Source organism: Balaenoptera borealis (genome assembly GCF_965194805.1).
Source record: "Balaenoptera borealis genome assembly, chromosome: 17".
NCBI lineage: Eukaryota > Metazoa > Chordata > Mammalia > Artiodactyla > Balaenopteridae > Balaenoptera > Balaenoptera borealis.
The window spans coordinates 727,194-750,056 of NC_138876.1; the positions used below are offsets into that span (position 1 = coordinate 727,194).

Genomic DNA, 22,863 nt, shown 5'->3' on the forward strand with positions numbered 1-22,863 from the left:
AGCGCCTGCAGGCAGGGTACCTTGGATGAGGAGCCGCACCTGCTCGAGGAGAGGTGGGGAAGGGGAGCCGCGTCGCCTGCCCGGTGCTCGGCAGGCGAACAAAGCAGAGTGACTAAGGGTAGCCGTGTAGCGTGAGGTGGTCTCCAGGAAGGGCCCAGGTGGCTGGGAAGGCGGTGTGCGTTGGGCCTGGGGAAGTGGGGCCCACTTGTGGCTCAGGCCGAGCAAGGTCAGGCCTTGGGTTGAGGAGCTCGGGGACAGCGGAAGGCCAACTCGAGCAGCCATCAGGGAAGGTGGACTTCATCCCGCTGGCAACCATCAGGCGGGTGGTGTGATCAGTGTGTTGGAAGCACACCTGGCAGCTGGGCAGAGGCTTGGTGGAGGTGAGCTGACAGGTGAGCACGAGGAGGGTGGGGCAGGATGAGCGAGGGCAGAGAGGACAGACCCGTTTCCGGCCCGGGGGTCGGGTGGACGCCGACGGAGCTCACGCAGGAGCAGCAGGTACGGGGCAGGCCACAGCCGAGGTGCCCGCGGGCACTGGCTCGCAGTGTGGGGTCCCTTCAGAGATGCTGGGGCGCCGGCGCCAGTTAAAGGAGTGGGTTGATGGGCTGGCGGGTAGGAGGTGGGAGAGCCCTGGATAGCGGGCCCTGTGGGGGAAGGCCACAGTCAGGAGTGTCCACTGGGGGGCTAGGAGCTCAGGAGAGCTCAGGGCAGGGAGGTGCTCAGAGCGACTGAGCCCCGGGCAGCGGAGGGACCCCTGTGTGGGAGGATGAGGATAAGGACAGCTGGCTGACCTCCGAGTGCACATCCCAGGGCCAGGGGTGGGTGGGGCGGGCTCTGGAGTTGGCACAGCAAGAGCCACAGGGGAGGACACGCAGGACCAGCTGAGGCTGAGGGCCACGGGAGGGTGGGGCCTGGAGAGCTGCGGAAGGTGCCAGGGGCAGGCCGGGGGCCCTCAGAGTCTCCAGCCAGCTCTCCCCTGGGGGCTCCGGTGTGCAGGTTTCTCAGGGGGAGGGGGGAGGGGTGCGGAGGGCCTTCATCTGAGCCAGGCCTGGGCCGCGCGTCAGGTGCCCACTGATGGGCTCCCTGGGGGCCCTTCAGAGCCAGAGGAGCAGGACAGGCCTGCCTGGGGGCGGTCAGTGACCTGTGCCGCTGCCCATCAGGCCCGAGGCGAGATGATGAGGGTGTCGCGGCCCCCGCCCCATCATGCCGTGCAGTTCCCAGGCACGAGTGGCAGACGTCGTGTGACCCAGGCACCACGCGTAACCACCGGGAGCCTTGGGGTCCCCGTCTGTCAGCTGCGAATCCCGGCATACAGCTCCTGACGTGGCTGGGAAGATTGCAGCAACGGAGGTGGAAGCGCGGCGAGAGGAAGATTAGCTGCTGTCGTTAACCTCCACCACCTCCACCCCGAGCCAAGCCCCACCGTTGACGCCGGTCCTGCTCACTGCCTCACTCTGGCAGTGCCCAGACCCCTCCCCACCTTGTGGAGGAAGTGGCAGTGACGAGAGAGTGACGAAGGGAACACAGAGCGCGGCAGGTCCCATTTATTGTAATTTTAAAGACAGCAGAATGAGAGGAAGGCATCCTCCTCCCCTGAAACATACCCGTCCTCTCTGCCCTCAGGGCCCAGCATAGGGACGAGACCCTCACACCCCGCAGGTCCCCCGAGGGCAGCACTCCAGTGTGGGGCTGGGGAGGGGAAAGGGATACTTTATGCCAGGCGGGGGAGCTGGGACAGGAGGGGAGACGTGCACCCTCACCTCTTGGCTCCATCCCTCTCCCCTGGGACCTGGTGTTGCCCCCAGACCTGGGGTGGGCTGGCAGACAGGGCTCATGCAACACTGAGTGGGCAGGAGGTGGCACGGAAACCCGGCCCCACTGCCCTTTGGCAGGGCGGGAGGGCTAGAAGGGGCCATGCTGGCCACAGCGGGTCCAAACAGAAGTGTCTGCAGTGTACACACAGGAGGGTTGGAGAGGGGCTCCCTCTGTCCCAGGCTGCGCACAGGGATGAGAGAGGGGAGGTACAGGGGAACTGCCACGCTGGGGACAGGGTCCAGGCCAGCCATGCCACCTGAGTGGGGCCCCGCGTGTGCCAGGCGCTCGGGCTACTCCTTGGCACGGCCGATGAGGGTCAGGATGTACAGGAAGATGTTGATGATGTCCGTGTACAGGTTCAGTGCGGCAAACACGTACTCCTCCGGGCTCAGGGACAGCTGCTTGTTCCCCAGCAGCAGCTGGGTGTCCACTGCCAGGAACTGCGGGTGGCAGCACGGTCACGTGGAGAGACACCCCCCCCGCCCAGCCTCCCACCCACGCCGCCCGCCCCCGCCACTCACGCAGGTGAAGAGCAGAGCGCCGAGCGAGGCGTACACGATCTCCAGGATGCGGTTCCGGACAAAGATGCAGAGGACGGCGAAGACGACGAGCACCACCACGCTCACCAGGAGCGCGCCCATGCACGAGGTGAAGTCGTAGCGGGTCTGAGGGCACAGGGGCGGGCAGGAGGCCCTGCGTGCCGCAGCCTCGCAAGGCCTCTGGGCCCCCGGGGCCGGCGGCCCTGCCCTGGGGGGCCCCTTACCTGCATGGAGAAGATGACCACCGTGAAGCAGACGGTCGTGGTGATGCCTACGGCCATGATGACCGCCTCAGTATTGTAGAAGCTGGCGATCATGCCCACCATGTAGGACAGGCTGACGGTCAGGATCGACTGAGGGGAGACGGAGCCTTGAGCACGTGGAGCCGCTGCCGCACTCCCACCCCCACCCCCGTCCCCCTCTGTCGCTCCGAAGCGTGAGTCATGGGGTGTGAAGGCCTGGCCCTGGGGGCCAGGGGCTCAGGGTCTGGGGGTTACCAGTGCAACGAGGTTCCAGGGGTGCTTTCGCCGGAAGTCCCCACAGCAGCTGAGGACAATGAGGGAGATGAAGAAGACGGCGTAGGAGACGTAGTAGGTCCAGACGTTCTCCCGGACAAATCCCTTCACCTCCCCGACGAAGGTGAACACGGCCACGGTGGACAGAGTCACGGACAGCTGCAGCGTCAGCACCAGGAACACCTGGGGAGGGAGGCGGCTCAGAGCTCCGGCCAGCACAGCTGCCCACGCCCTCCCCAGCCCCTGTGGCCCACCTTCCGGATGAAGGCCTGCCGGATGCTCTTGTCATCCCAGTTGGTGGCAGGGAAGTCCTGGTTGTCGTAGTAAGATGGGGGACCCTCCTCGTGATAGTTCCCATGCTGAGGTGCTGAGGAGCAGGACGGGCTGGGTCAGCGCCCCTTACTGGTGCCAGGAGCCCCTGCCCTCCCCCTGCCCTCCCCTGCCCCTGCCCCTGCCCCTGCCCCACTACTCACAGCCAGAATCCTGTGCCGGGAAGGCCTGTGGTTGTCCATAGGGGTTGGGGGGAAAGGGGCTCTGTGGATACGGCCCCTGAGGGTAGCCCCCTTGGGGGTAGGGGCCCTGAGGGTAGCCTCCTGGGGGATAGGGGCCCTGGGGGTAGCCTCCTGGGGGGTAGGGACCCTGAGGGTAGCCCCCCTGGGGGTAGGAGCTGGGGCCCTGGGGATACCCTGGCTGGCCATAGGGGGAAGGCTGGAATGGGGGCTGTGGATAAGGGGCCCCTGGGTAGGGAGGCAAGGAGGGCTGTGGCCCCCCAGGGTATCCAGGGTTGGGGGGAGGATAGCTGTCCCCGGACACCAAGAAACTCTTTTCATGGGACATGGCCTCAGGTTCTGTGGTCTCCCCCTAGAGGACAGAGAGAGAACAGTTAGCCCTGAGGTGACAAGAACCAGCCAGGGGCCTCTCCACCTGCTACCAGGAAACGGGACGGAAGGAGGGGGTTTCGTGACCTTTGCCCCAGGGCTGTCTGGAACCCGAGCTGGGGGGCCAGGAGAGGCGGGTGGGTATCGGGTGGCTGGGCGTGCGGCTTCAGGAGGGGCCAATACAGGCCGACCCCAAAGATGGAGGAGGGGATGGACGAGGGGATGATTTCGGCAGCCTCGGGATTTTGGGCTTCTGCCGTTTCCTGCAAGCAACTGGAGGGGCCGTCTCACCGCTGCTGGCCTCTCCGGGTCAGAGCTCAGCGCGGGTCGGTGCTGGGGGCGCGGTCGGGGAGGTGCGGGGGTGTGCCCGGACCCTCCCCTTCACATCCCGCCCCTTAAGCAGCTTTAAGGGGCCAGAGCTATTTCTATCCCAGGAAATCCCCACGCCATCTGTGACCAGCCAGAACCCTGACCCCCCTCCAAGAGCAGGGCCCGAGCGTCCCTCGCTTCCGGGGTGGGGGCAGCAGGCCTGGATCGGCTGCCGGGGTGCCTGCCAGCGGGGTACGCCAGGAATAGCGGGTTGCGGGGGGGTGGGGGATGGAAGCGACCAGAGGGCGTGCGGGGGAACAAAGCGGACGTGGGGGCGAGGCGGGCGGTGGTGGCGGCCACGGAACCCGCACCGAGGGCGGGGTGGGCCCTCCTGCCCGTTCGGGGAGCGCTCGGACCGCCCGTCCGCCTGTCGCCGCAGTGCGCCGCCCCCGCCCGCCCTGGGCCCTCCGGCTCCCCGGCCCCGCCGCCACCGCCCCCCGGCCCCCGCGGGCCGCGCGCCCGGCCGGACCGACCGACTGACCCACCGCAACGCCTGTCTGCTGCGCAGGGCCCGCGCGGGGGCGGCAGCGGCCGGCCGGCTGAGCGAGTAGACACGCTGCTGGGCTTGGGCCGGGGACTCACCAGTCGCGCGAGTCGCCTCAGGCCTGGGCGCCGGGTGTCCGCTGCGCGGCCGCGCGGTCGACGGCCGCTGTGCCCGCGCCCGCACCCGCACCCGCTCCGCGGCCGGCTGGGCTGGGCCTGCGCCTGCGGCTCGGGAGACGCAGCGGGGCCTTGTGACGGGGCGGGGCCGGCGGCGCGGGGGCGGGGCCGTGGGCTGGGCTCCGCGGGGAACGCGGGGGCTTCTCCCGGATGGACCCTGCCCGACTGGGTCGCCCTGCTGGCTTCTTTCCGAGCCCCAGGCCCGAGACCCGAGTCCCGTACTGTCCGCTGAGGGGTGGCCTTGGGCCGTGAGGGCTGTAGACCTCTGGAGGCTGAGACCTAGCCTCTCCAGTTTGGGTCAGGGAATTTTGAGAAATTTATTCTTAAATCTGGGATTTGCTAAGTCTGACAAGCACTCTCCATCCCTCCTTGGCCTTAAAACTCCGCTTCCCCTTTCATCCAAGTCTATTCCAAATCAAGAGGCCTAATTGTTTAAATGCTCTACCCTCTCTATGAAACCAGTCCAGGTCCCTACTAGACCGGTTATCCTTACTTGTCTTTATCACAGAACCACAAAGCTGTAAGGGTGGCATTCTTAGCCCTGTTTCGCTGCTAAGGGGCTGAGGCTTAGAGATGCCCCAGGACTGGAGGCCAAGTTAAATTCCCTCGGCTTCAGCGGTCCTGAGGAAGTGCTGCCTGCCACCGCCAGGGACATCCCTGCAACGTGGTCTCCTGGAGCCCTCTGCAGGAGTGCCTCTCCACCTGGGGCCTGGGGATCTTACTGTACTTTCCGGCCTTTCGGATAGTGGCCTCTCCCAGGCCCAGCAGTGATTGGGAAGAGGCTCTGTCCTGTGCAGCTGGTGTGTGCTGGTTCGTCATTGAACAGCAGGCCCCAGGGAGGGGAAGCCCTGATCTGTACCTTTGCACTTGTCCTTCACATAAATACCCCATCCCGGCTGATTTCAAGCGACCACCAGTTTAACAACTGATTCACAAAGATTCCTGAAAATTGAACAATGTAGTCATGATGTGAGTTGCTCCAGCACACTGCCGCCTGTGGTAGCAGGGATTGGTGTAATAAGTAAATTATACAGTATGTTAGAAGATGATGAGTTCTGTGAGAGGAGAAAATATAGAGCAGGCAGGGGTGACTTCAGGTTTTGTAGAACTAGATGCTCATACAATTTGAGGGGTCTTTTTGAAGAAAAATAATTTAAGATGACAAATGTGAAGTTGAGGCCAGGGCCCTAGGATGGGCCCATGCAAGTCACAGTTCCTTGAAGAATTTTAGGTTCAACTTGAATCTGCCACCAAGAACCTGGTAAGGTGAATCAGGGGGAGGGGTGGCCAGGTGGCTCTGTAGGAGAGGCTGGTCTGGGAAGAGGGAAGGGCCAGTGCAAGGGCATTGGGGTGGGAGGGTCTGCTGCACTGGATGACGGCGGACGGGGGATGCAGGAGGGATGCGGCAGAAGGGACTGGGGCCCAGTCAGTCCAGCCTGGCAGGTCCTCCAAAGGACTTTGGCTTTACTGTGGACCCAGCTGTAGCAGCTGTCGGTGCCACTTATAAGGCTCACCCTGCCCTCTGTTGAGGATGGACAGTGTGAGTGGGCAGGAGTGGCAGAGAGAGATCAGTTAAGAGGTCAGAGTAGTGACCCAGGCAAGAGATGATGGAGGCTCAGATCAGGGTGGGGGCAGCCAGTGTGCTGGGTGTACAGCTCGGGGCACAGACTGGACAGGTCCTCAATTCCTTGGAGAAGTAGCAGGGGCAGAGGCTGGGTTTTAGTGGCTGAGGGATAAGTGGGAGGTGCGAGATGGAGAGCAGTGGGGGGCACAACTCTCTGAGAGGCTGGAAGCCAATGGAGCACAGGCAAGGGGGGTACTCGGCGGCGAGAGGGATTGTGGATTGTAAAGGTGCAGCCGAGCATGAGGCTCTGCCTCCCCTCTGTCCCCTCTGTCACGGGGATGCGCTGCAGCAAGGCCCGTGAGCACAGCATCAGCCCCTTCTGGGGTCAGCCTTGGTGCCGCCGCCGCCACCTCTGAGGACAGCGTAGGCTGGGGAGGCGGGGGTGGGGGGGTGCGGTGGGGGCGGGAAGGAAGGCTGTGCTGGGATGGAAGCTCTCATAGATCAGGAGTGGGAGCTGCGGACCCACCCTTGCGGGGTGGGAGGTCGGTCACCTGTATGTTGTTTAAGGGTGAGTGCGGTGCCGTTGCCCAGGTTGCTGGGGAGAGTTGAAAGCCAGCCTTAGCCGGGCCGGCCAGGGCCCCAAGGTGCTCGTGCAGTGGGGGAGGGTAACACGGAGGCTTGAGGTCTTGAGTGGAGGGCGATGATTCGAGTCCCCCGTGTGGATTTACTAGGGAGGGCCGTGAGGTTCACAGGGAAGGGCCGGTGGGAGTGGAGGACCGCGAGCGGACACTCCCCCCACCCTGCCAGCCGCTGGGCTGAGGTCAGACAGATGGGGCGGGTGGGCTGGGCAGAGGGCTGAGGAGCTGGGGGTGGGGCTGGAAAGTTCTGCAGGAGGGGCCTGAGAAGGGAAGCACCTGAGAGGCAGCCACTCGGCCCCAGCACTGCGGGCCCCTCCCTCCCTCCGACGGTTTCACTTTTGTTTTCTTTTCCCAGCCCTTCGGCTTCAGGGCGAAGGGGAAGGAGTCCGGCGGAAGGCCTGGGCTGCGGCGGCCCAGGCAGCCGGGGGAGCGTGAGTGCGGGATGTGGGCCAGCCCCACAGTGAGGGGGGTGCCAGGGAACGCTGCCCAGGGGCCTGCGAGGGGTGAGGCGGGGCTGTGGGCTGCTACCCCACCTGCTCCTCCGGCCCAGGCTGTGATGACGGACGAGGAAGAGGCAGAGCTGAGGGCAGCAGTGGAACTCAGAGGCCTGCCCCCCGACGTCCCAGACGAGCTGCTCACACTCTACTTCGAGAACCCTCGAAGCTCTGGGGGTGGCCCGGTGTCGAGTTGGCAGAGACTTGGCCGCGGGGGCATCCTCACCTTCCAGGAGGCTGCAGGTGAGGGGACCCACGCAAAGGGGCAGCCTGGGCCCCCATCGGCCGCCGGCCCTGACACCCCTCCCCCTGCCTGCAGATGCAGCGAGGGTCTTGGCCCAGGAGGAGCACATTCTGCACGGCGCTCGGCTGAGCCTGCGGCCAGCCCCACCACGCGCCCCTGCGCGCCTGCTGCTCCAGGGGCTGTCTGCTGGCACGGGACCCCGGCGCCTGGAGCAGTACGTCCAAGCCCTGCTTTGTGCCGCCGGGCAGCCGGTGCAGCCGTGCCGTGCCCTGGCCAGTCCCCGACCAGACCGGGCCCTGGTGCAGCTGCCCAAGCCCCTTTCAGAGGCAGGTGAGAGGCGGGATTGGGGCGGGCGTGCCTTTCAGGGGAGATGCCCCGCGCTGACTTGCACCCTCCCCACAGAAGCCCGCGTCCTGGAAGAGCACGCCCAGGCCCTGAGCCTGGAGGGGGCCGAGGTCTCCCTGGCCTGGGTGCCCCAGGCCCGGGCGGTGCGTGTCACGGGGGGCAGCCCCCCTGCAGACCTGCTGCTGCTGGAGCTGTACCTGGAGAATGAGCGCCGCAGTGGCGGGGGGCCCCTGGAGGGCGTGCGCAGCCTGCCAGGGCACCTGGGCACCATCGCTTCCTTCCAGCAGTGGCAGGGTGAGTGGGGCTGGACAGGGCAGCCCACCCTCCCTATGCCTCGGAGCCCTGACGACTTCTGTCCTTTCCCTTCCTCCAAGTGGCCGAACGGGTGCTGCAGCGGGCCCACCAGCTGCAGGGTTCAGAGCTGAGCCTTGTCCCGCACTACGATGTCCTGGAGCCCGAGGAGCTCAGCGAGCACACCAGTGGAGGGAACCGCTTGGCCGAGTTGGGGCCTGGGGCCCCCAAGCCTGCTCTCCTGGAGGCTGGAGGGCCAGCAAGGGCACAGAATTGTGCAGGGAATGTGACATTGGGCTCTGAGGAGGCACCGGGGCAAACAGGAGCCTCTCTGAGGACAGGTCCTCTCTGGGACAGGTCCTCGCTGGGACAGGCCAGGCCAGTCAGCTCAGGGCCCGTGGGGTCTTCAGAACAGGAGGGGCTGGTGAGCCCAGGGCCTACGGGGTCTCCAGGCCCAGGGGAGATCGCCGTGGAGTCTCTGGAGCAGGTGGCGTCGATGAGCCTGGGCCCTGTGGGGTCCCCAGGGCAGGAGGGCCTGGTGGAGACAGTGCTGCCGATGGAGCTGGGAGCAATGCGCTTCATTCAACTCTATCATGAGGACCTTCTTGCTGGCCTGGGAGACGTCGCCCTCTTCCCGCTCGAGGGATCAGATATGACTGGATTTCGGGTACGCGACCCCTGAGGATTCCTCACCTCTACTACTGGGGGCTCTGGCTGCCTTTCCTGTGCCCTAAACCTGCCAACTGCTCCTCCTCACCCTGCCCCATGGTCCTGCAGCTCTGCGGAGCCCTCGCCCCATGCCAGGCAACCGAGGAGTTTCTGCAAAGTCTGCTGGGCAGCGTTAGCTGTCACGTGCTGAGCCTGAAGCACCCAGGCAGCGCCAGGTTCCTGCTGAGCCCAGAGGGGCAGCGCCTTCTGCGGGGGCTGGAGGCTCAGTTCCAGTGCGTCTTTGGGACAGAGCGTCTGGCCAGGGCTGCCCTGGACACAGACCCGGGAGAGGTAGACATGGAGCCCTCCCCTCCGCTCCCCTCCCCTCTTTCACACCTCAGTCCCCCGTACCTCCTCCACCCTTGCTCAGAGGCCTGGGAGGGGTATGTGTCCAGGGGGTACTGGCATTCTTTCCCAACAGGTGGACCCCACTGAGGCCCTACAGGCCCTCCCTGGCCACTCCCACACCCTGTGGCCTCCAGACAATATGGACGGTGACCAGGAGAATATGAGCCTAGGTAGGGCTCCCTGGGGACCCTGGCACATCCTGCGGCCCTTTCTTGACCTCACCCTCTGCTGCTCTGCCCTGTGACCATATACCCTCTAACCCCCCTCCACCTTCCACGCGTCCCCTGACTAGTCCTCTCCTCAGCCCCATTCTGGCTGGACTTGACCCCTGACCCAGTGCCTCTCCCTGTCCCCAGAGGAGGTCCGAGAGCTGCTGGCCGCCCTGGAGGGCCTGGACGGGGAAGACTGGCTGCCCCTGGAGCTGGGGGAGGAGGAGCCTGAGGGGCAGCCGGAGGAGGAGAAGACTCCCAGGGCTGGGGAGGGGCCCGTGGCCCCCAGCACCGGGGCGCCCGGGCGGCTGGAGGAGGAGGCCGAGCTGCAGCTGGCTCTCTACCGGTCACTGGAGCCACAGGGCCAGGCGGCCGAGCGGGAGGAGGCTGTGACCCTGCAGCGGGCCCTGGCCCTCTCCCTGCTGGAGCCGCCCCCGCTGCAGGAAGAACAGGAGCTCCGGGGTGGGGGGCCTGGTAGCTGGGCCCAGCTGGAGGTGCATGCGGCCTTTGAGCAGGATATGGATGAGCTGGACCAGGCCCTAGAGGCGGCCTTGGAGGTGCACCTCCGGGAGGAGACGGTGGGGCCCCAGGGCTGCGTGCTGCCCGCGGAGCTGTGCGCCCGCCTGGAGCGGCGCCACGGCGTGAGTGTTGCCCTTCGTGGTGACCGCACCGTCCTCCGTGGCTTTGGGACCCAGCCCACCCGTGCAGCCCGCCACTTAGCAGCGCTGCAGGCTGGCCCCCGGGATCAGAGCTTGGCCTTTCCCTTGGCGGCTTCGGGCCCCACTCGTGAGTCTGCAGCCCGCGCGGGGGAGGGCAGGGTGGACCGGTGCCCCAGGTATGGCCCGCACCCCCTTTCTCTCTGTGTGTCAGTGCCACAGCAGAGGCCGAGGGAGCCCTTGGGCAGGCTGGAGTGCGTGGCCGAGAGCAGCAGTGAGTTCCAGACGGTAGTGCAGGCCTTCTACGACACACTGGACGCTGCCCATGGCAGGATCCATGTTGTCCGGGTGAGTCCACGCCCTGCCTTGCCAGCCCCTGGCCTCCTGGGCTCCTGGCACCATTTTTGCCTTGCAGAGCCTGTGGGCTATCACTCTTGCCTACGTCAGGATCGGCTGGCCAGAAGCTGCCCAGCAGGCTGAAAGCTGTCGGGGGCAGGGGAGCAGCAGGGCTCTGCAGCCCCGTTCCCTGCCCGAAGGGTGTTCACGAGTGTGCGGCCCGGGAGGCAGAAGGCTGTAGAGCTTAGGGGGTCCCAGCACAGGTCCCCACTTCGCCGGTTCCAGCCCGATGCCTCCACAGTTTCCTCCTCTAGAGCATGGGGTGGTGATGCCATCTCGTGGCTACTGTGCGGATGACTCATTCCAGCAGTTGTTCCGGGTGCTGTTCTGGGGCCCGTCTGCCTCCCAAGGGGTCTGCTCCAGCAGGAAGAGGGCTGGCTGCGGCGAGGCAGCCTCTTCGTACGTTTTCACTTGTTGAATGTGGCAACTCTGAGCATGGTTGGGTTGCGGAAAGGGCTGGGCACCACGGGTGGGGGACCCGAATGAAGCTCTGGGAGCCCCAGGAGCCCTGGCCACCCAGGCAGGTGGGAAGCAGAGACTGAGAAGGAGGGGCTCGGAGGCGGGGCGCTGGAGGCAGCGAGGGCCAGAGCGCCTGCAGGGCCAGAAGGAAGGACTGAGGAGGGGCCGTGTGCCAGGCAGGGGCGGAGAGTGACTGGGAGGTGAGAGCTGGGCTCACGGCGCGGGTGAAGCCAGGTGGCCCTCTGGACTGTTGACGCGCCGACTTGTGGGTGGGTGGGCCTGGGGGCAGGGGGCGGTGAGCAGCAGTAGCAACCCGGATCTGGTCAGATGCGCAGAACCTCAGGCCTTTCCCAGACCAGGCGCAGTCCGCCACCAGCACCGCCACCACCGCTTTCCTGGGGATGACCCCTGTAACTCTGGGTGGACTTAGCAGCTGTCACTTCTGCACTTGGCGAGAGGAGAACGCCCTGCACTCACGCCCCGTGCTCCTCCCGAGGCTCTGTTAGTCACGTGCGCTTGATTCTTCTAGCAGGACCTTTGTGACTTTACGTGGTACACTTGAGTCTTTTTTCCACTTAACGATTTTAGAGACTGTTTCTTGCCTCCCTGCACGGAAGATCAGGAGAATGGGCTTCCCTTCCCCCCTTTCACCTCCTCCTCCCTCTTCCATCTCACAGTTTGGCCAGTGACATTACTTTGAAGTTGGCAAGGTTGACAAACAAACGTCATCTTCTATTCTGCATGGCATGCTTCTATTCCAAGCATGAAGCTCCATGCTCGGGCCATAGGTTGATCGATACATAATGACCATGAAAAAATATTTACCACTGGACCAGAGAGGAAAGGGGGAAATGAAAAACCTAGTTATTTAAACCATGTTGCATGAAAGAGAATATTCTAGGATTCAAGGACTAATGGCTCTTTTTTTTTTTGATAGACTTATTTTATTTATTTATTTTTTAGGCTGCATTGGGCCTTCGTTGCTGTGTGCGGGCTTTCTCTAGTTGCAGTGAGCTGGGGCTACTCTTCGTTGCAGTGCACGGGCTTTTCATTGAGGTGGCTTCTCTTGTTGCGGAGCACAGGCTCTAGGCCTGCAGGCTTCAGTAGTTGTGGCATGTGGGCTTCAGTAGTTGTGGCTGGCGGGCTCTAGAGCGCAGGCTCAGTAGCTGTGGCGCACGGGCTTAGTTGCTCCGCGGCATGTGGGATCTTCCCGGACCAGGGCTTGAACCCGTGTCCCCTGCACTGGCAGGCGGATTCTTAAGCACTGTGCCACCAGGGAAGCCCAACTAATGGCTCTTGATTTTGTTTACTTTCTTTCTTTTTCTCTGTGGTGCTTGGCTGCTGGCTTACTCTTGGTGACCCTGTCACCTTCTTGCATAGATTCCTTTTCTGTGTAGTAAAAGTATCTCCTTGAGTGAGTAGTCAACATTTTGAACTTTTAAATGGATTTTGCCTTTTGCAATTAGAAGTAATTTGCAACTATAGTTTGATATTGGTATTTTTTTCAAACAAAAGATGCTATGTGTTTATTAAGACATTTCTGTTAACTTAAGCACAGCTGGTTCTTGCATACCTTAATCTGTCCTTATTTTGTCCTCACCATTAATAGTTTGGCTGGATAAGGGTTCAAGATCAAAATATGTTTTCCTTCAGATCTTTGAAAGACTTAACTCTTTTTCTTTCCTCCTTAAAATTTTTTGTTCTTGGAAAGGCAAGAAAAAAAAAAATCCTTCTATGGTCTCTTAGCATCCAGTATCGCTGGTGAGGACCCCAGTATGAAAACGTGAGGTTTTTTTCCATGTCTGTATGTCGACTTTGGGGTGTGCGTGTGTGTGTGTGCACGCGTGCGTCTGGACGCTTGTAGACTTTTCTTTCACTTTGAAGGTTGAAGTTTTCCCAGCAGGTAGGTGCCTTTCCACATTGTCTTTGGCATTTTATGGCAAGATCCTTTCCATCTGAAGATGCTGGCTTCAGCTCAAACTGTCTTCCATTAAGTCCTCACTTGCTCCCATCACCTGTTGGGTGTCTTCTTGTGGAGTTCCTGCGACTCAGATCTTAGAGCTCCTCCCCCCTCCCTCATCTGTCCTCTCACAGTTCCCAACTCTTTTCTTTAGCTCTGCACTCTGAGTCCCTTCCTGAACTCCATCTTCATCATCTTATTATTATCCACACCCACTGGATGCAGTTCAGCAATTCCATTCTCAATGTAAGAACTCTCTAATTTTCAGACTGTTTCTTTTTCACAGTAGGTAGTCTTGTTTCCTGGATATAATATTCATTTGCATCCCTCTGAAGTGACTAGTTAGAATTTCTTTAGAAACTTTTTGGGTCCCTGAGCTGGCTCCTCTTCGGTTGACTACTGGGTTGGTCACCTTGGTCTCCCATCACTGAGAGGTCCGGGGCATCTCCTGGCGTTGGGAGTGAAGTCCTGCGGGCAATGCAGGCGGGGGGCTCAGCTTTTCTCTGCAGAGGCCTGGCTGTGGGTGCAGGGTTCTGGTGAGTGGATGGGTTGCCTACCTGCAGACCCCCCTGGAAGCCCTCCAATGCCACTTGGGGCTCGGTGGAGGTGGCGAACGTCCGCCTAATGTCTGCTACTGGGCAGAGCATGACAGGAGCTGTGAGGTCTCCCCAGGCCCTGAACTCCTCCAGGAGAGGGCTCTTGATTTCCGGGCTCAGCCCTGCCCTGTGGCCCAGGGGATACAATAGCCTGGCTCTGACTAAGGCCGCCCGCAGGTGGAGCGTGTGTTGCACCCGCTGCTGCAGCAGCAGTACGAACTGCACCGGGAGCGCCTGGAGCAGTGCTGTGACCGGCGGCCGGCCGAGCAGGTCCTGTACCACGGCACGTCGGTGGCCACCGTCCCAGACATCTGCGCGCACGGCTTCAACCGCAGCTTCTGCGGCCGCAACGGTGAGGCCTGGGGCCCTGAAGGGGCGCGGTCTCTGCCCACCGTAACCACCCTGACCCCCGTGCCTCCCTCCCCCCGCCGCAGGCACGCTCTACGGACAGGGCGTGTACTTCGCCAAGCGCGCCTCCCTGTCGGTGCTGGACCGCTACTCGCCCCCCGACGCCGAGGGCCACAAGGCGGTGTTCGTGGCGCGGGTGCTGACCGGCGACTACGGGCAGGGCCGCCGCGGGCTGCGGGCACCCCCCCCGCGGCCCCCCGGCCACGCGCTCCTGCGCTACGACAGCGCGGTGGACTGCCTCCCCCGGCCCAGCATCTTCGTCATCTTTCACGACACCCAGGCGCTGCCCACCCACGTCATCACTTGCAAGCACATGTCTCGGTCTCCCCCTGGAGACCCCCCTGGGCTCTTGAGCAACTCCCCAGCCACCTAACCTTAGAGGCCCCGCCCCCTCGGCCCAGCCGCTGGCCTCCTGCTCCCCAGGCTCCCCGCTCCGCACAGCCCCACCGCACCCTTCCCCGCCCGAGCTGCCCCCGGGGGCGCCCCTGCCTCCTGCAGTGGTGCCCATACGGGCGGCGGAACGAGGAGGGCTTGGGCAGGGTTCCCCGCCCCCCCCACCCTCGGGCTGGCCCAACCACCAGGGGTCAGCAGAGCCCAGGAGGAGGGGGGCCGGCCCTCGCCCGAGCGCGACTGTGTTGTTTAAATAAATGTGTACGTGAAACCAGGCGGGGGGACCTGCTGGAGCTTCGGGTCCGACCTGTTTGGGGGGTGGCTAGGGGCGGGGGCCGGGGCGCAGAGTCCGCTGGTGCTTTGGGGCAGCCCTGGGCAGCCGGCCGAGGCCAGACCCGGCCCGCACCCGAGCGACCCCGCGTCGCCTTAGTGTCACGCACGCTCCGCTCCCCTAACGACGTCTCCTTGCCGACCGACCCGCCCTCTGCGCGCGGGGACGGGGCCGTGCCGGGCGGTGGGGGTGCGCGCGGGGAACGGTACCCGGGAGAAGCCGCGCTCGCGCTCGCGCTCCTGCCCCGCGCGCACTCGAGCGCAGGGGCCGCACGGGCGGCGCTCGGTTCGCGGCCGGGGCGGAGCTCCGGACTCGCCCCGCCCGCGCAGCCTGCGCAGCTCTCCCGGCACCAGCCGTCCGGCCACACTGGCCGAGCCCAGCGGAGCTGAGCCACCGGGCACGTAAGACCGGGGCCGGGACAGAGAGGCGCGCGGCGGGTGGGAGCCGCGGGGTGGGGTAGGGGCTCTCCCTCCGCAGGCATCGCGGAACCAGAGGCTGCGACGCGGCCCATCCTCCCTCGGGAGGACGCCACCTCCGCGCGCGGAGACTGCGGAACTGGACGGGCGGTGCCCGGGGTGTGGGCAGGAAAGGAGACTGGGGTGGTGCGGCTGGCGGCGGGGCGCCGGGCGGGGGGCTGGAGCGGAGGCGCCCTGCGGACGGGCTGTAGGGGGCGGGGCAGGGTGGCCCCCAGCTCGGTGCCCGCCGTCTCCTCCCCAGCCCTTAGCCTAGGGGCGGAGGCACAGAGCCCACATTGTGCCCCTGCGCCAGCCCGGCCCCGCCGGGACAGAGCCCCATTCACCTCCTGCACGCCAGCGCTTGTGGGGCCCGGGAGCTGAGGGGCGTGCACGCGCGGGTGTGGGTGCCCTTAGGCAGCTCCGCGGTGCGGTGTGCGTGCCGCGCAGGGTGGGCCGCTGGAGGGGCAGCCCAGGCTGCCACCCAGCCTTGCCGCAGCAGAGCTCCCGCGGCCCACGCTGATGCGGCTCCGGCTATTTATAGGCCTTCACTGCGGAGACCGAGGTGGGACTGCGCTGGGGCTGGGGTGGGGTAAGGCGACGGGGAGCGCTATTGGCTCAGGCAGCTTGGAGGTAGAGCCAGTGTGCGAGGTGCGGGGTCTGGGTCCTTCCCTGAAGGCCGCTGAGGGGAGGGGCAGCAGCTAGTGGTTCCTCATGGCCTGGCTTGCTTGCTAACTCGAGGAGTAGAGGAGATGGAGTCCAGGTTTGGGATGGAGGGATCGGAGGCCAGTGTCCGAGTGACGGGGTGGAGGGGGGCATCAGTGTCCTCTGATTGGGTGAACCCCTGGGTGACAGCGTGGAGGGGTCAGTGTTTGGGTGACTAAGAGAAGGGAGTGGCAGTGAATGTTGGGGGGTGGGGGGTATCAGTGTCCCAGTGATAGACTGGAGGGAGTGAGGTCAATGTCTTGGTGTGGGGGGGTCACCGTGTGGGTATTGGAGGAATGAGCTGGAGGGGGTGAGGCCAGCTGTGGATGGCTGCAAAGGGTTGTCCGTGTCTGGGTTGAGAGGGTCGGGGTTCAGTATGTAGATGAAGCGGGACATAGGAGTGGTGTGGGTGTCCGTGTCCAGATGACAGAGTGGATGGGGTGGGGTCCATGTTTAGGTTAAGAATGTGGTGGGTCAGTATGCAGTATCCCCCCCATACACGGTGGTGTGACATCCCCCTCCCTCTCCAGGAGGCCATGTCGGGCGAGGACCACGAGGTTCGGGCAGTGGTTGAGGATGGCTCCAACGGAGGCAGCGGATCGCCCAGCCCTGGGGACACACTGCCCTGGAACCTGGAGAAAACACAGCGGAGCCGGCTAAGCGGAGGTGGCCCTGGGGGGAATGGGAGTGTCTTGGACCCTGCCGAGCGGGCAGTCATCCGCATTGCAGGTAACGACGCTGAAGAGCTTCGTCTGTCAAATTCATAAACATTTGCTTGTTGACTGAGCACGTGCTGTGTGCTCTGTACAGGTATAGGACTGGGATGAGAGACCTGAGGGTGATCTGCGGGTCAGAGGGGGCCTCTCCTGTCCCAGGTGATTGCATACAGCACAGCGCCACCTGCTGGCTCCACCCAGTCAGCTGCATGAGGCCTGAGGTTGAGCTTGCTGAGGTGGCACCATCATTGGTCTCAGGACAAGGGTCCAGTGCCCAGATGTGATGATGACACTTTCTTGGGATCCTGGGGCAAAGCTGCTTTCGAGGCCCCTGGTCTTGGCTGCCACCATGGGGGTGGGGTGGGTAGAAGCATATAGGAGCAGGAAAGGAGGGGCCACCTGTTTGGCGAGAGCCCCAGCCCCTCCCTGAGCCAGAGTCTGGCCGTGCCCTCTAGTAGCTGCCATTCTTGCGGGAGGATGGGGAAGGCCCAGTGCGAGGCCCCTGACAGTGTTGGGCTGGCAGCTGGACGATGGCTCCTCCCTTTGGGAAGTAGGTGACCTAGGGCTTGAGGCTATTGGGCAGGGCGTGCTGGGAAGGGAGGAGCCAGCTGAGGGTCTCTGGATCTGTCTGTGGACTACTGACCCTGTCCCGTCGGCTAGGACAGAATGATGATGAGGGTCTGGGGGACGGGCTGGCCCTGCAGGAGACCGGGAGGGTGGACCGAGGTGCGTGGGAAGAGGCCTGGAAGCCCAGTGCTGGGCGAGGATGGTGGCGTGGGCAGCGAGGAACTTTGTGGGTGGAAGCACAAGCAAGAGCTTGTGGGGACGCAGGGGAGCAGGACAGCGTGAAGGGAAACCTCACCGTCTGCCCCACCCCCGGGGGCCAGTGTGGACATGGCACGGGACCGCCAGTCCTTTTCACATGTCACATCCGGATGTTAAAGGACGAGGCTCTTTTTCACTCACATGAAAGTGAACCCTGAATGTCCTCCCGCAGCCCTGGACCCTCTTCACTATCAGCCCCTGGGGGCGCTCTTAGTGTGCGTGCCTGGTGACCCTCTTGGCCCTGAGCGCTGGAAGTGGGGCTTCTGGCCACAGGGTTTGCGGCATTTCCAGTTAGAGGAACATTGCCGGGGGCATTCTGGAGAGGGCATTTCTCAACACTGGGAGATGGGGGATTGCCAATCTGATGGGTGGCAAAGAATTTGTCTTTTTTTAACCATTTTTTCTTCTGTAAATTTCAGTCCTTTTATTCGTAGTTAAGTTTTTGTGTGTAAGGGTTTCATATTGAAGATACCCACTCTACCTCCCAGGTGGCAATAGAAGGATCCTAGGTAGCGGCGGTTGGAGAAGAAGTGGGGGGGGGCGGCCAGGTGAGGTCGCTGGGTCTGGCAGGGTGGCGGAGAGCTCGCGGCTGGGGAGGGAGGGGGCCCCTGCAGGGCCGGGCGCGGAGAACTCGGGCTGTCGGCGGGCTGGCGACTGGGGCGGGGAGCGGGTGTGCGCCCGCCGGGACGGGCGCGGGACGTAGACTCGGAGCCTGCCAGCCCGCTCCGCTGCGGCTGCCGAGCCGACGCCGGGAGGCGCCCGGGCGCGCTGCCGCCTCTCCCCCGGGCCCCGCCCGCCCGTGGGGCATCCTGGGTGCGGGGCGGGGCGGGGGCGGCCCCTTTAAGAGGCGCGCGCGGCCGCAGGGACCGAGTGGCCGCCGGGGGCAGGAGGCCCGCTCTGCGCCGCAGCGCCCCGCCGTGTCCCGCGCCTGCCGCTGGCATGGCCGCCCTGCTGCCGCCCGGTCCGCCGCCCGACGAGCAGGACTTCATCCAGGCCTACGAGGAGGTGCGGGAGAAGTACAAAGGTACGGCGCCCCCGCCTCCCTGCGGGCTGCCTGCCGTCTGGCCGGCCCTGACAGGTCCTCCGGCCGGACAGTCCGGCCTCTGACACCTCGTCCGCGGTAGTCGTCCCGATCGGAGCCCAGCCCAGCCCCGCCCGCCGCTGCCAGCCTCGCTCGACCCGCGCGGCCGCCGGCGCCCGAGGAAGAGGCAGCGCGCTCGGCGGAGCCCCATAGTCATGTCCTTAATAGGGCATCGTGTGGCGCGGGTGGGTGGGTGGGGTGGGGTGGGCCGCCCCGCCCTGGCCAATGTCCTGTGTCCGGAGTCTGTGCACAGCAGACACGTGGGTCAAGGCAGAGCTGTCCCCTGCCTCTCAGCTAGGTGCTTCCCCCAGGGGTGCGGGTGCCACTGCCTGGCAGTGGGTTGCATAGTTTCTGCCTTTCCTCACCTCCCCCAGTGGGTGAGCACCTAGGCCGCCACCCGCCTTGGCAGGGACTCCTGTTACGCCCCTTTACTGTCCCCTGGGGAGCAGCTGTGGGCTGGGGAAGTCAGGGCAGCCCCCTCCTCCTCTTTAGAGGAGCCACTCTGTGGCTTTGGCAGACCCCCCTGGCCCTGCTCCACACCCGCTGGGGCCTCTGGACCTGCCCACGCCTTACTGCTGTCAGCTGCCCACAGCCCAGCTGCCTGGGGCGCTGGGCTCTGAGCAGGCGTGGACACAGCCCTGGCTCCTGGCCCGCAGAGGCTTAGAGAGGGTCGAGGTGGGGCCCTGGGCAGAGCTGACCCAGAGCAGGTCCCAGCTCCACATGGCTGGTTCGGCTGGCTCTGCCCCCAAGGGCAGGTCAGGGAGAGAGGTTCTGCTGGGACCTTGCCTGGAGCCTGGGCAGCCGCTGTCCATCCACTGACCTCGCCCAGGCAAGCAGGGGAGGTTTCACAGGGCCCAGGGCTCGCCTCTGCCAGGCAGTCCTCCTCACAGCTTTCGTGGGTCCCGGGCGGGTGGATGTGCTGTGTGCTTCTCCTTGTCAGCTTCTCCTTGTCAGCACTGTGGTCGCCGATCCATTGCCTCTGTGACCAGTTCGCTGGGGCCCGGTAGAGACACTCGTGACAGTGGGCTCCTGAGCCTGACCGCCGCACCTGCAGGGAGGGAGGGTATGTCTCTGGAGTGCTGGCCTGGCCTGGGAGGGTCCATCTGGACAGGTCCAGGGCAAGGAAGCAGCTGCCCACTGGGCCACAGCTCTCCTGGCAAACCCCAGCACGGAACTGTTTATGAACTGGCCACTCTAGTGAAAGTGGGGACACCTACACAGAATAACTAGTGCTTTGTTCCAGCATCTTCCTCGGTCAGATCACGTCGCAGGGCCGTGTGTGGTTCCAGGGGCTGTCAGGGCATCAAGCTGAAGCATCCCGGCCTGAGGAGCGGTGTCTCTCTGCTCCCGGGAGGCCAGCCCACCTCTCAGGAGTGAGTCCTCACAGGACCCTGCGGGCTTCCAGGGCTGCTGTGAGGGCACACAGGGCTGCCGTGGCCCGTGCCCCCTCTCGGGCTCGCCTGGTTCCTGCCTGCAGGTGCTGGGGCACGTGCCCAAAGTGGACCGGCCACTGCCACGGTGAAGCCCCCCTAGCGTGTGGCACTGGCCCGAGGGCGGCTGAGAGTGGCGAAGTGGGAGCGTAGGTGCCGGGGACTGCCGAGCGGGGCCGAGGGGAGGGAAGGCTTCTGGGGCACCCCGAGTCACCTCCCCTCCTGGCTTGAGGCAAGGGAATGGGGGGGCGGGGCTGTGCCTGTGGCTGGGCTGGGGCCAGTGCCAAGGCCCAGGGGTGGCCCAGAGGAGCAGAAGCGGTCAGGCTATGGGCCGCGGCCTGATCCTGTGAGCCCCTTGGGCCTACTGGAGGCCTGAGGCCCTGGCCCGTGCTGCCCCGGAGAGGAGGCCGCCCCTGGTGAGGGAGCAGGGCGAAGCCCCCGATCCCGCCGCCGTCGGGTGCCTGCTGGGGGCTGGGGGGGGGGCGCAGCAGGCACTAGCAGGCTCTGCCCTCGGGGACCCCTGCCCGGCTCTGCACACCCACTCCTGGCCCGCCGCTGGGCCCACGAAGGGCTCTAGCTTCTGCCTCCTGACTTCTTCCCCGCACCGGCACTCGCCCCCAGCCCCACCTTTGCCCTGCTCTCGCTCGTGAGATGCACTTGCCCGTCTGCCTCCAAAATCCAGCTTCTTCGCCCCTCACCTTTACGTCCCCCCACCCCACAGCAGTGGAGGTGTCACTCCCCAGCTCTCCCTCCGGAAATCCCCAGTCCTCCCCACCGGGCCCTGCTCCTTCCAGAACAATCTCCACTTCCTGTCTGCCTGAACCCCTTGCCCCTCCCTGTCCTCCCTACCTTCGCTCCAGGACAAATTCCTGCGGGGCTGAGGCCACCTGGGCCTGTGGCTGGAGAGCTCCCTGTGGGCTGGCGGGGGTCTCCAGAGCCTGGCCTGCGACAGTTACGGAGGCGGGGCCGCCCGGGGGAGCCCGGAGGGGCCTGTGGTCCTGGTGCACGGGCAGGGCTGGGGGCGGGGGCGAGAATTCGGGTGCGGGGGAAGGGTGCGTGGGGAAGGAGCCCCCCAAGCTTCCGAGGCAGCTCTTTGCGCGCGGGGCCAAAGGCCTGTCCAGGCGGACAGGGCATGAAGTACAGGGCAGGGCGTAGGGAGTGCCGGCCCGGAGGGTCTGGGCAGCTTGTGTAGAGACTTCAAGGTTGTGTCATCAGGGCTGGGAGCAGAGTCAGTGTGGATGGGGGTGGGGAGGGGAGGGCTTGAGGGAGGGGCAGTGGGTGTGGAGAGGGGAGGGCAGAGGGGAGGAATGTTGGCGGGGGTGGGGGTTTGGGGGGGCAGGTGCTCCAGGCAGGGTTGGGGTAGGGAGCCTGCAGGAGGCACCCACCTGGAAGGCCTGCGTTGGTCTAGAGAAGGTGGGGCTGGAGAGGCGGGCGGGGTTGGGGAGTGTCAGCGCATCTGCAGGGCACGTGCTTTCTTTAAGGCTCAGCTGGAAGGGTTCCCCCACCTCCCTGTCAGGCCCTGGGCCTGCCTGGTGCCATTGCGCCTGACATCCTCCTCACGTGTCCCACCGTCTCCCGTCCTGGACTCTGAGCTTGGTTGTCTGTGTCCCTGGCACCAGCCCCAGGCCCTCAGCCAGCACTTGCAGGGTGCTTGCATGGGTGAGTGGATGAGAGCGTTGGGTGTCATCTTTGGTGGCCAGAGCTCAACTGGTAGGATCGGAGGCTGGCAGTTATTTGGGGCTCTTTGAAGAGGGCTTTTGGTCTGTGTTTATGGTCAAAAGCAAAATGTGCTGGGACTTCCCTGATGGTCCAGTGGCTAGGACTCTGCACTCCCAGTGCAGGGGGCCCAGGTTCAATCCCTGGTCAGGGAACTAGATCCCACATGCTGCAGCTAAGAGTTCGCATGCCCCAACTAGAGACCCCGCATGCCTCAACTAAGACCCAGTGCAGGCAAATAAAGAAGTAAATATTAAAAAAAAAAAAAAAAAAAAGCAAAATGTGTTAAAAACAAACAAACAAGCACTGTGGAAGTATATGAAGAAAAATGGTGAAAGTCACACCTTGGGCCCCTAGTCTCGCTGGCTGGGGTGACCATTGTGTGTGTGTGTATATGAGAGAGAGAGAGGGAGAGAGGGAAAGAGAGGGAGGGAGGGAAAGAATTCAGCGGGTTTTAGTGTATTAATAGACTTGTGAAATGGTCAGCACCATCCACTTCAGAGCATTTACACTCCCCAGACCCCGGCAAACACTGATCTGCTGTAGGTCTCTATGGAGTTGCCTATATTGGGTATTTCATATAAATGGAATCATACAATCTTGTGTCTGGCTTCTTTCACGTAGCATAATGTTTTATCCATGTCGCAGTGTGTACTGGTTCTTCATTCGTTTTTATGGAGTAACATTCCATGGTATGGATAAACTACATTTTGTTTATCTCTTCCGGATAGGTTGGTGGCTATTTGTGTTGTTTCCACCTTTTGGCTATTATGAGTGTGCTGCTAGGCACACTTGTGTGCCAGTTTTTGTGTGGATGTATGTTTTCATCTCCCTTGGGTATATACCAAGGAGTGGAATTGCTGGAACATGTGATAATTCTATATTTAACTGTTTGAAGAACTCTCACATTGCTTTCCACAGCAGCTACACCATTCTGTGATCCCATGAGCAGTGTATGAAGCTTCCAACCTCTTCACATCCTCACCAGCACTTATTATCTGCCTTTTTGATTATAGACCTTTAGTCCTAGTGGGTGTGAAGTGGTCTCTCTTGATTTTGATTTGCATTTCCTGATGACTAATGATGTTGAGCACCTTTTCTTTTGCATATTGGTTATTTCTATAT

General features: G+C 63.5%; 4 protein-coding genes across 14 annotated transcripts in view; 2 read left to right on the top strand and 2 right to left on the bottom strand.

Annotated features, from left to right (window-relative positions):
* Positions 1–1,528: 1,528 nt before the first annotated feature.
* GRINA (glutamate ionotropic receptor NMDA type subunit associated protein 1) lies at positions 1,529–4,853 on the bottom strand. Of its 3 annotated transcripts, none has more exons than XM_082363961.1 (7): positions 4,699–4,853; positions 3,343–3,730; positions 3,124–3,236; positions 2,852–3,052; positions 2,579–2,707; positions 2,337–2,480; positions 1,529–2,255 (listed from the first exon to the last, which is right to left on the bottom strand). In XM_082363961.1, the coding sequence occupies exons 2-7, from the start codon at positions 3,704–3,706 to the stop codon at positions 2,106–2,108; spliced, it is 1,101 nt and encodes a 366-aa protein (XP_082220087.1). In that variant the 5' UTR covers positions 3,707–3,730; positions 4,699–4,853; the 3' UTR covers positions 1,529–2,105. The 3 variants fall into 3 exon arrangements, with proteins under 3 accessions (XP_082220087.1, XP_082220088.1, XP_082220089.1); XM_082363962.1 differs by having other exon boundaries at positions 4,602–4,827; XM_082363963.1 differs by lacking the exon at positions 4,699–4,853 and adding an exon at positions 3,835–3,980.
* Positions 4,193–14,758, top strand: PARP10 (poly(ADP-ribose) polymerase family member 10). Of its 5 annotated transcripts, none has more exons than XM_082363941.1 (11): positions 4,193–4,308; positions 7,334–7,409; positions 7,529–7,715; positions 7,792–8,046; positions 8,119–8,355; positions 8,436–9,019; positions 9,130–9,351; positions 9,482–9,578; positions 9,765–10,621; positions 13,862–14,036; positions 14,119–14,758. In XM_082363941.1, the coding sequence occupies exons 3-11, from the start codon at positions 7,535–7,537 to the stop codon at positions 14,463–14,465; spliced, it is 2,955 nt and encodes a 984-aa protein (XP_082220067.1). In that variant the 5' UTR covers positions 4,193–4,308; positions 7,334–7,409; positions 7,529–7,534; the 3' UTR covers positions 14,466–14,758. The 5 variants fall into 5 exon arrangements, with proteins under 5 accessions (XP_082220067.1, XP_082220069.1, XP_082220068.1 ...); XM_082363943.1 differs by lacking the exon at positions 4,193–4,308 and adding an exon at positions 5,945–6,037; XM_082363942.1 differs by lacking the exon at positions 4,193–4,308 and adding an exon at positions 10,977–11,068 and having other exon boundaries at positions 7,240–7,409; positions 14,119–14,367.
* A 330-nt stretch (positions 14,759–15,088) lies between these two features.
* Positions 15,089–22,863, top strand: part of PLEC (plectin) — a 59,425-nt gene continuing 51,650 nt past the window's right edge. For 2 of the 4 annotated variants that reach the window (XM_082363924.1, XM_082363912.1), the window contains exon 1: positions 18,370–18,535. In XM_082363924.1, the coding sequence (XP_082220050.1) occupies positions 18,451–18,535 (85 nt within the window). In that variant the 5' untranslated portion in view covers positions 18,370–18,450. Of the gene's footprint in view, positions 15,215–16,491; positions 16,700–18,369; positions 18,536–22,863 lie in introns of those variants that run through there. The other 2 variants (XM_082363920.1, XM_082363919.1) reach the window with 2 other exon arrangements.
* LOC309614961 (uncharacterized protein) lies at positions 18,546–21,237 on the bottom strand. Of its 2 annotated transcripts, none has more exons than XR_014236472.1 (2): positions 19,810–21,237; positions 18,546–19,640 (listed from the first exon to the last, which is right to left on the bottom strand). XR_014236472.1 is itself a non-coding variant. In XM_082363965.1 (2 exons), exons 1-2 carry the CDS (start codon positions 21,154–21,156, stop codon positions 19,011–19,013), a joined length of 915 nt encoding a protein of 304 aa, XP_082220091.1. In that variant the 5' UTR covers positions 21,157–21,237; the 3' UTR covers positions 18,546–19,010. The 2 variants fall into 2 exon arrangements, 1 of the variants encoding a protein (XP_082220091.1); XM_082363965.1 differs by having other exon boundaries at positions 20,872–21,237.